Source organism: Falco punctatus, assembly GCF_963210335.1.
Source record: "Falco punctatus genome assembly, chromosome: 2".
Classification (NCBI taxonomy): domain Eukaryota; kingdom Metazoa; phylum Chordata; class Aves; order Falconiformes; family Falconidae; genus Falco; species Falco punctatus.
Genome location: NC_137581.1, coordinates 80,064,851 through 80,077,467, shown reverse-complemented (window position 1 = coordinate 80,077,467; position 12,617 = coordinate 80,064,851). Strand labels below are relative to the sequence as shown.

The window sequence follows — 12,617 nt, the reverse complement described above, 5'->3', positions numbered from 1 at the left end:
TATGTGCAGCCAGTGTGACACTAACAGCTGTAATAAGGCCAGCACTCATGAATAAATAGCTGTGTTCTCAAAAGCAGTGTGTTGTGGTAGCCAAAGTGGAAACTGCTTCTCCAGATTATAGGTGTTGATCCTGAAGGCTCCATCCTTGCTGTGCCGGAAGAACTGAACAAGACTGACAAAACAATGTATGAAGTGGAAGGAATTGGATATGATTTTGTCCCCACAGTGTTGGATAGATCTGTAAGTCACACTTCTTGGTTTACTGCTCTTTGCCCTCTGTTGCAATGCTGAAGTGAGGTGAAAGGTGGAAGAAAAACTTGGGGAAGTATTTCTTTGAGCTGAAAGGGGAAGGCTAGCAGACAGAACTGTTCCTGTTCTTTCCATCAGCAAAAGCAGTCCTTGGAAGGCTCCTGCACTGACTACATTTGTTTTACAATGCTAGGTCAAAATGCTGTGAAGAAGGAACTTTCTCCTAGAGCACAGTACTCTGGTTGATTAGTGGGGTCCCACAAAACAAACCAAAATTCAAACCCAACAAAGCACCCCAACCCATCCTGGCCAAAAGTGGTATGACTATGTCCTGAGCAGAACCTGTGTCCCTAGGAAGCCCTCCAAGAGGAGAGGACACTGATGCCCTCTGTTGTAGTCTCACAACAGCCTGTTCTTACACCAAGGTTTCAATAAGGAGCCTGTTGTGCTAATGTGATCGTCTTCTCTTGGCAAAAAAAACCCCACTTGGCATTTGGAGTATAGAAACCCAGGCACGTGGCACAGCAGGGCAGCTGTTACCTCAGAGGTTGAATTCACACTAGTTGTGTAGCTTCTCTAGCCCGATTCATTTAAATAGACCCTTCTTTCTGTCTTCCTGCCCCTTCCCAGGCAGTTGACCAGTGGTACAAGAGCAATGATGAGGAGTCATTTGCTTTAGCACGCATGCTGATCCGAGAGGAAGGACTGCTGTGTGGTAAGAGCAGATGTGAATCCTGTGGGTTTCTCTCAATAATATGTGGGAGACCTTCCACTTCAGGAGCTGTCTTCCTCAGCCTGGGCTCCTCTACAGTCTCTCCTTCCCTATTTCATTCTTTCTTATTTCACTTACAGTTTCACAGTCTTGCCTCTGATCTGCATTTTGGCAGGTGGCAGCTCAGGCAGTGCCATGTCTGTAGCTCTGAAGGCAGCCAAAGAACTGAAGGAAGGTCAGCGCTGTGTTGTTATCCTCCCTGACTCTATCAGGAACTACATGTAAGAACCTGCTTGTTTTCTCTCCGGGAAAAGGGTGTGAGGCAGTCCCTCAAACCTCCTTTACAGCAGTGGCAAGTTGAATACATATTTGTTGTAGCACCCAGTTACCAAAGCAAGATGTGTTTGGAGCACAACTTCTGAGGTATCTATCTAGAAAGGGTCTGACATGGAGTAGAAAGGAGCTCAGCTCTCTGAATGCTGAGCTCCTCCTTGTGTCAGACTTCAGTATATAACTGTCACTGGTTAGCACTTTCACAGAAGACTTACTTTCACTGTTTTGTTGGGGACCATTGATATCCCATTCCTGGAGGGGTCCCTGTAAGGCTGTTTGCTCCCTCTGCGTTTGTCCGCAGCAGAACACAGCACTACTGTAGCAGCAGCCAGTGTTGGGGTGAGTTTACAGGTGGAAGCCTGAGGCCTTTGAGCTGTGCTGAGAAGTTCTTGCCCTCCAGCCACACTAAAACATATCCCAAACCATGGTGTTTTCAGCTATGTTTTCCTGACTTCTGTTGTGCAACACAATACATGACAACTAGAAACTGCAGACAGACCTTGCCTGAGTACCCGTTGGCACTCCTCCATTCCAGGCTGTGTTGCTATCATATTGCAAGGGACTGATGTAGTTGAAACTTTGTTTTCTATGGGGTTCTTTTTTCGTCCTGTGAATATTTCTTGTCAGTGTCCCTGGCTGGTAGGCTTGGGTGGCAAATGGCAGTATACTTTCAATAGGGGTAGTGAGCTGTAAACAGTTGCCCCTGTGCTGTTAAGTTTGCTTTCAGATGTTCAGCCTGCTAACAAACTTTTCATTTCCTGATGCTTTCCAGGTCCAAGTTCTTGAGCGACAAATGGATGATTCAGAAAGGGTTCATGAAAGAAGATGATGACCTTGTCAAAAAGCCTTGGTAAGCATGTCAGATCCATTTGGATTTTCGTGAGTCTATTTAATTGTCTTTATGGCAGCTGCTAATTTAAAGATCACTTCAATTTACAGTACTTTGATTTAGCTAATCTTTCATGCTATTGTGTTGATGTATAATTGCAGCTGTTCATCCAATCTACTTAAGTTAGTTTGTCCTTCAGCTTGCATGGCAGCAGAAGAAAACTTGATATTTAATGATGGAATTTTCTTATTTTTAATGAAAAGGGTTGTTTCTGAAATGAGAAGGTAGTATGCAGAGAACCCTTCTGAGATCAGAGTTCTTGAGTGCAAGCGCTGCAAGTCTACATAGGTGGAAGGGATCTTCCCAAAATTGCTACTTGTAATGACTGTAAATATGGCTGGCTCTTTAGGTAGGAGCACAAAATTTTCTGTGTAAGATACAAGCAATGAAATCGGGGAGGTTAGTACCCTCCACTAAATATCTGTAATCCTAGAAAGTAGGTGAAATAAGGAAAAGAGTTTTGGACTTAAAGCCGCCTTGCACTTCAGTAACTTTCTGATACTAGAGAGAAAGCTCGAAAGCCTTGAAGCTTCACTGACTCTGAACCCTGACTCTTCCTTGCAGCCTTTTGTCATTCCTGTAGTGTTGAAGGCCACTGTACCTGAACAACTGGTTCTGTTCTCTCTGTAAGACTTGCATGGGTTTGCTTTTCATTTCACCCCCAGGTGGTGGAACATCAGCGTTCAGGAACTAAGCCTCTCTGCTCCCCTGACTGTGCTTCCAACTGTTACCTGTGCAAAAACTGTTGAAATTCTCCGGGAGAAGGGATTCGACCAGGTACCAGTTGTTGATGAATCTGGGTATGTCCACATATGTATATATCACTATTCATCCATATGTATCACTTCCCTCACCAGGTCCCAAGGGATGTCTTCTAAATGCTTACTAGAAGTGTAATATCCTCTCACTCATCTTTCTGCAGCTATAATACAGTTCAGAAATGTTATATTGAAACACACCGATGCTGGACTTAGTATGTTGTCACACCAGGACTGTCCCACCCTTCACATATTCGGCTTCTAATGATTATTATGATATACTTAATGAGTCTCTGCAGGATAATTTCATTGTTTAACTTAAAGCAAAAATTCATTATTTCAAACAAAAACCCCCAAACCCATCTGCACCACAGCTTTCACCCAGTTTCTTTAGAACACTGCATTATAGTGCAGTGTTGTAGTAACCCCTATGGACAGGGTGTCCCCAGCGAGCTGGTATGCTTTATTACCCTGTAGGTCCCCTGTAGGACAGGCTAGATAATGAAGAGTTGCTCAGTTACTCTGCAGTTACAGTGCTAACTCGGGATTAATTTTTGCCAATCCTTGTAGGGAGAAGGGGAATGAGCAAAACTGAGGTGAGCATGTCAGGCTTTTCAAAAGGACAGATGAGGGCATAAAACAATGAAGTGCTTTAAAAGCTCTTTCAGATAGTAAGAAGCTCTCCAGTTGCCAGGACTAGAGATACGAAGAGCCTGATGCTTAGAAGGGCCAGGCACACACAGCACCTCTTAACTTCTGTGTGAGTCTCCAGAAGTTCTGGAAACTGGATTCTGTTTCCTGCAGAGACACAGAATCTAAGTATACCATCAATAATGGGGCTTTATACCGTGAAGCAGTTGAACTGACTTTTCCAGGCTGGCTGAGAGTCTTTTGTGGTGTTTAGTCCTATGTTCTCTCCCTCCTCAGGGTGATTTTGGGCATGGTTACCCTGGGTAATATGCTTTCTTCACTGCTTGCTGGAAAAGTTCAGCCTTCTGATGAAGTCAGAAAAGTAATCTACAAGCAATTTAAACAGGTAAGCAGGTACATTCTACAACTCCTAGTTCTCTGGTTTAAAGTACTGCTGTAGGTGTACTAATACTACAATGGCATCAGGTTGGGTAAGGTTTGCCTGGGACTGTACAGAGCAGCTGTTACTGAGCACAGGCATGCTCTAAACTGTCTTAGGTCACTGAATAGCTCCCAGGTTTGTGTTGTGGCTGTATATTGTGCTGTTCTGTTACTTCAGCGGGCTTTCTTCTAGTATACTTGTCATTTCCTCCTTCCCTCAAAACCCTGGCACAAATCTGGGCAATGTAACTAACCAGGGGAAGAAACAAGGACATGTTGAAGCAGCTCTTCTAAAAAAATAATTTCTATATCTGCTAAAAGCAAGCAACTGTTTGCTTTTTGTATGAGAGGCCTTGCTGATATCAGCTTTCAGCAGCCATCCCCTTATGTTCTCAAGATAGGTGAATTTTGATGTTAGCCACTTTCATCTGTCTATCCAATGTAGCGTGCCAAGATACCACAACTTCCCAGCTGTATGGGCACTCCTCTAAAATGAGTGTTGTTGCTGTTGCTTTGCTTCTCTTGCAAGAAAACATGGAATGCTTCACCTAGTTTTCATCAGACTTTTAGTTTCAATAGTGTCTTATAGTAGATGAGGGGGTGTATTCTAGAAGTATATGTAATGCTTCCGTTTGATCTACAAACTACCAAGTCTTTGAGGTTGGGAAAGGATGCTAGTTCTTTATGGACACATGTAAATATACTTTTTCCTTCCCAGACAGATAATCGAGCATCAGGTGGAAATGTGGTGCGTAACAAAACTGTTTAGTTCATGTTCTCCCTCACTTAGACACCTTAAGAGTTTCTGGGGCTGGTGGTGTGCAATCGTTTCTGTAGCTACACTGGTGTTAGTGGTAGTAGCTAATTCTCTGTGCTTTAGAGGTTGTGGCTTTTTCCCATGGGCAGCTTTAAGTTTCTCATGCTTCTTCAGTAAAGAACAGCTTAACCATTTTTTTTCTCTTTAGTTCTGACTTTTCTTGGTGGAGGATGGAAGGGGAGTGACACAAAAGTGCTGGTGTTGCTAACATGCTAACTAAAAGCATCATTCATTGGTTATTTTCCATTTGAATTGATGATTTAACAGAGAAACACAGGTAAATGCGTATAAGCTCAGAAGTATGGTGGATTTTGCTGCACTTACCACTTCAGTTCAAGCTTATTTGGCTTGTTTACTGGTGAAATTGGGAAAACTGATCACCTGAGCGGTGTCATTTGCCCTTAGTGCCAGTCAAGTAGGCACAGTCATGTGTAGTGTAGCAACTTGTGCATAGGCTAATTGCCTTAAGAGGTTTCAAAAAAAACCCCAACCTGAATGTGGGAAAACTCATGGGCAAAATTTTTAGGGGGCTTGAACGAGCAGTAGTGAGACAGGTGAAAACTCCATGGGAGTTCTGTTAAATTTCTATTAAGCGTTTCAAAACATGTTTATGTCTTCACAGTTGTCCCAATGCTGCCTGTGGGCTGCTTTTCCTGGTTATCTTTAGCCTACCCAGTCCCTGAAAACAAGTCCATGGATTGTACACAATCAGATGGCAAGGGGCTCTACCCCTTCAGTGAGCTTTGAACTTAGGTTCAAAAGTTAGGCTTTGCACGTACATTTGCACAAAACTGCTTGTCAGTGGTGGTGACCGATCGCTGACTCGATGTGGCAGTAGGTCCAGATTTCCCCCCACCCCTTGCCTGGCTCACAGGTTTAAAGATTGATGCTTCAGTAGGCACTGTAGCCTGCTGGTCCCTTAAACACAGGCTGCTGGGAATACTTTTGATCTCTTGTAATTCACAGTATGGAGATGAGAGCTCTGTGTTCCAGTGCAGCCCAACTGTTATGCTGTGGCATTTATTCATTTATTTCTCAGTCACAAGCTGAGCTCACTGCAGGATAAAGGCTTTTTTAACCTGCAGTGCAAGACTCTGCTTTCCTGTAAATTCATTTAATCCCCTTTAATGAAACTATGTCAGATGGTGGGTGCTGCTGTTACCTGGGGAGAGTCACCTAGGTGATGGACCTGTTGCTGCTGCTCAATATGTTAAAGCATGTAGGAAGAACAGTTTTATGCATTCTTTCAGATGGTTCCAGCAGGTGATTAGCTAAGTGTTTCACAAGGATCTTTATTCTTTCTGGGGAGTCAACACAGGGTGCTTTCTTGTTTAGTCATAGCAAAGTTGAACTTCACTAAAAATTAATTCTTAATCTCAGTTCCTTGATATGCACCTGAATACAACATTAGCCGAGCAATCTTCACCTTTGGTGGCTTTTTTTTTGCTTGTTTGGGCTATTCTGTTCCCCTGCTGCCCTTGCAGATTGTATTCACTTCCACAGTGATTTGCAGCCTGATTCGTACACTTTTTCCCAGTCTTGCTAGAGTAAAATCACAAAGTGTAATGACTTTCATGGTAACTTCTTGTTAGACACATGGAACACTTGACCTTCTTCAATTATTCACATTTTTCAGTGTATTCATTATGTTTACAGAATGAATAACTTCATGTAGTGCTTCATTATTTTTTTTTTGTTCTGTTTTGTTGGAAATTAGAAACAAAGAAAACTCTGCAGTTGGCCTTGATTTGTTAGTGTTTTACAATGCTTCAGATGGGAGCAGTATATAAATGCTGATATACTGGTTTTAATACTGCATGAAGTATATGGGGATTATTGACCACTAAACATATAAAGGACTGTGTTTATTTAAGTTTTGTAACTCTTTCCTCAGATTAACCTGAAAGACAACTTGGGGAAACTCTCTCATATCCTGGAAATAGACCACTTTGCTCTAGTGGTTCATGAACAAATTCAGTGTGAGTATGATGTAGTGTGCCTTTGTTAGTAGCAGTAATCAGATTCCATTACAGTGAGCCTCTCGGGTTAACTGCACTTAATTTTTTTGCCTTTCTAAAGCAAAGCCTTTATTATGACTTTGTAAAGCTTAGTAAGATCTAGATGTCAACACTGACATCACTGTCTCAAGACAGCTTAATGTTTCTTTTTCCTGTTCATTTTGTTTAAATTACTCCCACTTGCTTCGTGTTTTTCCTCCAAACTCTACTTTTCTTTCTTCTCAACCCTTTACACTGCCTTCCTTATGAACTGGAAATGACTGAACAAATCTTCAGAGCTAGGGGATGTCACTGTTATACATGAGTAATACTTTTTTCCCCCCTTGTTTTACCTTCCTTATAGCAAGCAACTTGCAAAATCACGAACACTGAGAAACTAGACTAAAGGCAATATTAAGACTCACCAAATAAATTTATCTGACAGCTATCTCAATTATAAGTAAATGAAGAATAGTTGTCAAATTGGGGCTTGTTCCTGATAATCTCCATAAGGATGTGCTCTTGAGTCTGTGATGACTAACTATATAAACATAGACTCTCACTGGAAGCTTGCAATGGAACAGAGATTGGGTAAATGAAAAGTCCAGGATAATCTAGCTGGCTGAACAAACTGAGTGTATAGGTAGGCTAAACATCTCAGTACAGCCAGGCTTTAGGAACAGGGAACTTAGACCATAGATAAAGGGCCAGAGGTCACTTGGCCTCTTGGTTCCCAGGTCAAAGGCTTATACTCACAACGAAAAATCACTTGAATCTGTGCTCTCAGTGCAGCAATGATTACATAGTTAATAAGTGTTTTTGATATAAATGAGAAAATGTTCAATTGTGGGTTTTATACTAACTCTGTATTTGACAGCGATGTAGGAAGATGGTAGTGTCACATGTTGTCCTCTAGTGGCCCCTGGTTCAGATGGGGTGATATCAATTTGCAGCTGTTTCAAGCAGAGCCACATAAACTAATGCATGAGGAACATGCGCTTTGTAACAGGATTTGGTTTGAATCTTCATGTAAAAAAACCCCAAACAAATCTGATGGACCCTTATCCTTCCTTCCATAATGTTTGAGTTTATATATACCTCTTATTGAGGAGCTTTTCAGAAATTAAAGTCCTTGCCACTTCCTGTGTGACTACTGGTCAAGGTGCTGTTTGGGTTCCCCCTCAATGTACAACAAGGGTCAGTGGGGATAACCAGCTCCGCCAACAGGCCCTGACACATGGAGCTGGAATGGCTTGGCATCTGCCTTACAAGCACTGCCGTTAAAGCCAAGTGGGATGGTGTATCTCTGAGCCGCCTAAAGCCAGAATGCCCTCTTTGTTTCTGCGTAGATCACACTGATGGTTCCTCCAGTAAGCGGCAAATGGTATTCGGCATCGTTACAGCCATCGACCTGCTTAACTTCGTGACTGCACGAGAACGGGAAAGAAATTCCAACTAAAATCAAGTAACAAAGTGGAGCCTATTCAACAACACTTTGCAATCTCCAACAAAGAATCAGGTTCATTGCTTAGGTAGATTGGTCTGTCTTTAAGGTTGTTTATTTTTAAAATTCTGAAAATAAGCAGTTAGCTATCCTGGTGTCAGCTACACAACCAATGCATTTTGCTGTACTGCACAGCTTCTGGGGACTTGTTTCTTAATCAGGTTACACAATATTTCTTATCAAGACAATTTATTTTTTTAACTATATATATATGTATGTGTGAAAAATACTGCCTAAATTAACTGGTATGTTCATTGCTTGTTATGTCCAAGGTCTAGATTTCCAAAACATTGTTTCAGATTCATAAAATGTGTTGAAATAAAGAGTTACTGAAGTGGAGGCCCAAAAGAGTTCTGGAAAGTTTTTGGATTTTTGGGGTTTTTTTGTTTGGGTGTTTTGTTGTTTGGTTTTGTTTTTTTTTGTTTCCCATGCAAGGGTGTTAAGTTAGCTAATATTTGTTTGGAGACAAAAGTGGGACAGGGGCATGAAGAGAAGAAAGGGGGTTTGCTTTTTGGTGGCATCAGAGTAGAATGAGAGGAAATACTGACAGTTGGAGTTGAGGCTTATTTCAGCCAGCTGCTCTGAGGAAAAACTGACTTAAGTGGAAGTCTGACAGTGAAGTAACAAACGCAAATTAGTGACTTTGTTTTATGCAGTGCACCAGCTTTTGCTGTGAAGACAGACCTAATTTCTTTTTTCCAATTGTACCCTGATAACTAAGCACAAGTGAAAAGATTAAAAGGTGAGATCAAGCTCTTTGCCTGAAGGTTTTTGAAAATCATGCTCTTTCATCTAGTACCTTCCCTTTACCTCCCCACCCTCTTACTAATCTTAAAATGCTTCTTTTTATGCCTGTTTTAGAAGAGCCAAAGGTGAGCTGTGAAGAGCTGTAAACTCTTTCAAATCCTGTTCATGCTGCTTACACTATAGCATCTTAGTCCAGGAGAAAAACCCTACTGTTAACTGAATTCACTGTAGCCAAGTTTAGAAGTAACTGGCCATAAGGTGTGGACTGGTACTTTCAAGAGAAGGTAAGAGTAATGCGCAGTAGGTGTGTGCAGCTACAGCTTTTCACCACATCTGTAGCTGTGGATTCTTAGTAATGTTCGACTTGCATAGCCGTGGCACCGTTGGCACTAGCGGCCTCATCTGTACACTGCTGTGCTCATGCTACTGGCTGCTGTTGGTGGTAATGAGTGGAATGAGGATATAGCTACAGGAGAAAAATAGTTGTTCTTCATCTTTTTTTTATAAAAGACTGCTCTGTCTTCTGACTGGCCTTTTGCCAAGAATAGTTTTTGATCAGCAAGAGTGACATTTTTTTCTTAGCTTGTCTCTCCAATGAAGTAGAAAAATACTATTTGGACTGGGGCTGTTGCTGGTAGGATAGCAAAGTTGTTGGCTTTGACTTGTTTTGTTAGTGTTCTTGGGTTTTGTTTGTTTTTAGAAAAAAAGAAAAGCTGAAGGGAGTTGCAAGTCAGCTAAGAGAAAACAAAGGGGTTATTTAAAAATCAGAATTACTACCTCCTGTGTATAGATTTCTTTCTACCTTGTTGGCCTCCCCGTGGCAGTGGGATTTGCTGTACGTTTTGGAAATGCATGCTCAGAGGAGAGCGGTGGTGGAAGCTGTCCTGTCCCATGTCAGTGTAAGAGCTCAGAAAACAAAGGAATGACAGCAGAGATCATGCCTGCCTGCCAGCCAGCAGTGTGACAGCCCCGTTTGTTTTCTAGCTGCTTCTCTCTCACCTTAGACTTGTGAATGTTAAGAACTTTGTTCTAATATCAAAAATCAGTCTGAGGCTTTTTATTAACTCTTTAATGCCATGCTGATGAATGCTAAGTTTATTCTGCCCTTGTTTGGTTTATTTCTTCAGACATTGGCTGTCCCTTCAGATTAGGGCTATTACTGAAGTTATGTGACCCCTGCTTACATTAAGCTATGGTTTAACCATTAAGTTCATATAGTTCTTTAAGATCCAAGACAACTTTCCCTAGGTCTCTGGAATAAACTACTATAAAGCCTAAAAATGTGCAACTTTTGTTCTAAACGATGGTTGAATTTTTAAATACTTTTTTTTGTTACCCTTATGATGTGCAGTGCTTCCTTTCTCACTGTTGCCCCTTGCTGTAGTAGCAACCCCAGCTTGAGTGCTCTGACTAGTGGAAAGCTGAGCTAGTGTATCAGATGCATGTATCTGTGTGTTAAAGACACTGTCTTCAAATCTGTATTAGCTTTTCTAGGCTGAACAGCTCTGGCTTAGGTTTGCTGCTGCTTGGCAGAGCCTAATAACTCATCTTTCAAACCGTATTTTTTGAGCTACTTCCCAAAGGGTCATAAATAACTTTGCACAGTTAAAGGCACAATCTTTGATCTTACCACTTCTAACATCCTTGACGTTTCTTAGTGCAGAGAGTGTGAACAGTCAGTTGTACCTCTTGAGACATCAGTATTTCAGCCGAGCTTCTGAACTCCTTTCTGAATTATTTCAAATAGTGCTGTCAGATGTATTTTCATATCTATTCTTAGTTTACGGGGAAGGCTGAGAGAGACTTCTTTGATTTCTTATATTTTCACTGCCTCCTTTAATGCCCACACTTCTAAAATGTGTACTTCACTAGATGCTACAAACTGAAGTGTTTGCTGCAATCATAGCCATCACTGCTGCTAAATTTTGGCATTACTGTTGATTTCGAAAATGTACTTTATTTTTATCTGATTTCTTTTTTTTCCCCATTTTCCATCTGACCCTTGCTGACAGTGGCAGGGAGAGGGGTGCTTAAGTAGTTGGGTTTTTTCAGTTTTCTTTTTGTGCATGTAAAAGCCTTATATGAGGCTTCATTCAATTAGGCTCCAGCCTAACTGCATTCAGGAAGAAGTATGAGGAGGGTAGGAGGTTTCCAAACTTCTTTTCAGAACAGCAGTACAAGAGAGAAGTTAGTTGGGGCAGCAGTTTAGTGGGTAGGTTTACCTGTGGCATAGAGAAAAGTGTAAAGATTTCAGGTTGGGTTTTTTTTTCAGTTTACTGGTCATATGTTAATCTCTGTTAGTGTCATGAAAACAGGCGGTGTTGCTGGCTATGAAAGAAGAAGTGGTTAGAGCTGGTAGGGAAGAGGGAATGTGAATCTAAAGCAATCCAAATAAGGAGAAAAGTATCCAAAGAAATCCACCTGTGCCACCCTTCCTGTGCAGTTTAAGAGCAGGAGCTGTCTCCTGTTCTGCACTGGCACAAGGAGGAAATGCTGACCACCAGATGCTCTCTTTTCTACAGTAGCAACCCTATTTGACCAGAGGAATTGGGTAAATAAATGGAGTTGTTGAATCACTGAAAAACTTTCCAGAGCTCTTTCCCATAATAGGGATGAAGGCAGCAGAAGAAGGGGGCAGGGAATCCTGCAGGGTTAATGTTCCTCCGATTCAAAGCTTGTGAGTGTAATGCTTTTTTGTGTGTGTGAGAATGTTGTTTCTAGCCTGGCCCTATTTAGTAGCAGTAGGGCTGTATAATGCTGGACTCGTCTCTCTGTTCCAAATACTGTGAGGACCAAGAAGACATTGTAGTTTGTTTGGTCTTTAACCTGAAGTTCAAGTCCAGAGCTTGAATGAAACTGGGTTTTTTTCTGAACAAGTGCCTGCATCTTCTGTTTACCTGTGCTCATTATGCAAGTGCTGACTAAGCCTGAAAACTATTTTGCACATGGGTATTTATATCAACAATTTATGCTGTATTTGTTTGTTGCTGTAAGAGAATATCAGTCTTTTTGCTCTAATGTTGGGTCTGCAAAAATACTGCTTATTTTTGCACCTGAAGACAATTATCCAATAAAATGTGTATAATGTTTTGCAAGCAGTTGTCCGGTAATAACTTAAGGATCATTTTGAAGTCATCCCGTCCAGTGTTATTTCCCACCTCTCACACAAGTTGTGGCTGACTCCGGAACTCTGTCTAGCTGAGGTTCCTCTAAGCAGCCAGACCAGTCTCATCTGCCCACTAAGCTTGTTGCTAAATGGTTTCTGAAAACTTCTGTTCGCTGCTATGAATTTCACACAACGTGCTCACTGTCAGGAGTTGCCTAGCATTGCCACTGTCATCCAACAGCCTTTCTTACTGTGTGGTGTCAACACGCTAGCATGACAAAGGGAAGACTTCTTATGCTTTATGGAGCTGGGGAAAATCAATACTATGTGCTGTATTTGTTGCACAAATGTTCACAAATGTACAATATAAAGAGTTGAATAAAAGCTGTTTGATTGCAAAATGACCCGGGTGTTTTTTAACGGCTGTTGAAATT

General features: G+C 41.6%; 1 protein-coding gene across 13 annotated transcripts in view; it reads left to right on the top strand.

The window, feature by feature from the left end:
* Positions 1-12,584, top strand: part of LOC308059412 (cystathionine beta-synthase-like) — a 35,485-nt gene extending 22,901 nt beyond the window's left edge. For 10 of the 13 annotated variants that reach the window (XM_080376719.1, XM_080376713.1, XM_080376718.1 and 7 more), the window contains 8 exons: positions 115-240; positions 880-964; positions 1,137-1,242; positions 2,067-2,144; positions 2,849-2,983; positions 3,869-3,977; positions 6,724-6,808; positions 8,176-12,584. In XM_080376719.1, coding sequence (XP_080232845.1) covers positions 115-240; positions 880-964; positions 1,137-1,242; positions 2,067-2,144; positions 2,849-2,983; positions 3,869-3,977; positions 6,724-6,808; positions 8,176-8,285 — 834 coding nt within the window. In that variant the 3' untranslated portion in view covers positions 8,286-12,584. Of the gene's footprint in view, positions 1-114; positions 241-879; positions 965-1,136; positions 1,243-2,066; positions 2,145-2,848; positions 2,984-3,868; positions 3,978-4,977; positions 5,107-6,723; positions 6,809-8,175 lie in introns of those variants that run through there. The other 3 variants (XR_013926229.1, XR_013926230.1, XR_013926228.1) reach the window with 3 other exon arrangements.
* The last annotated feature ends 33 nt before the right edge of the window (positions 12,585-12,617 follow it).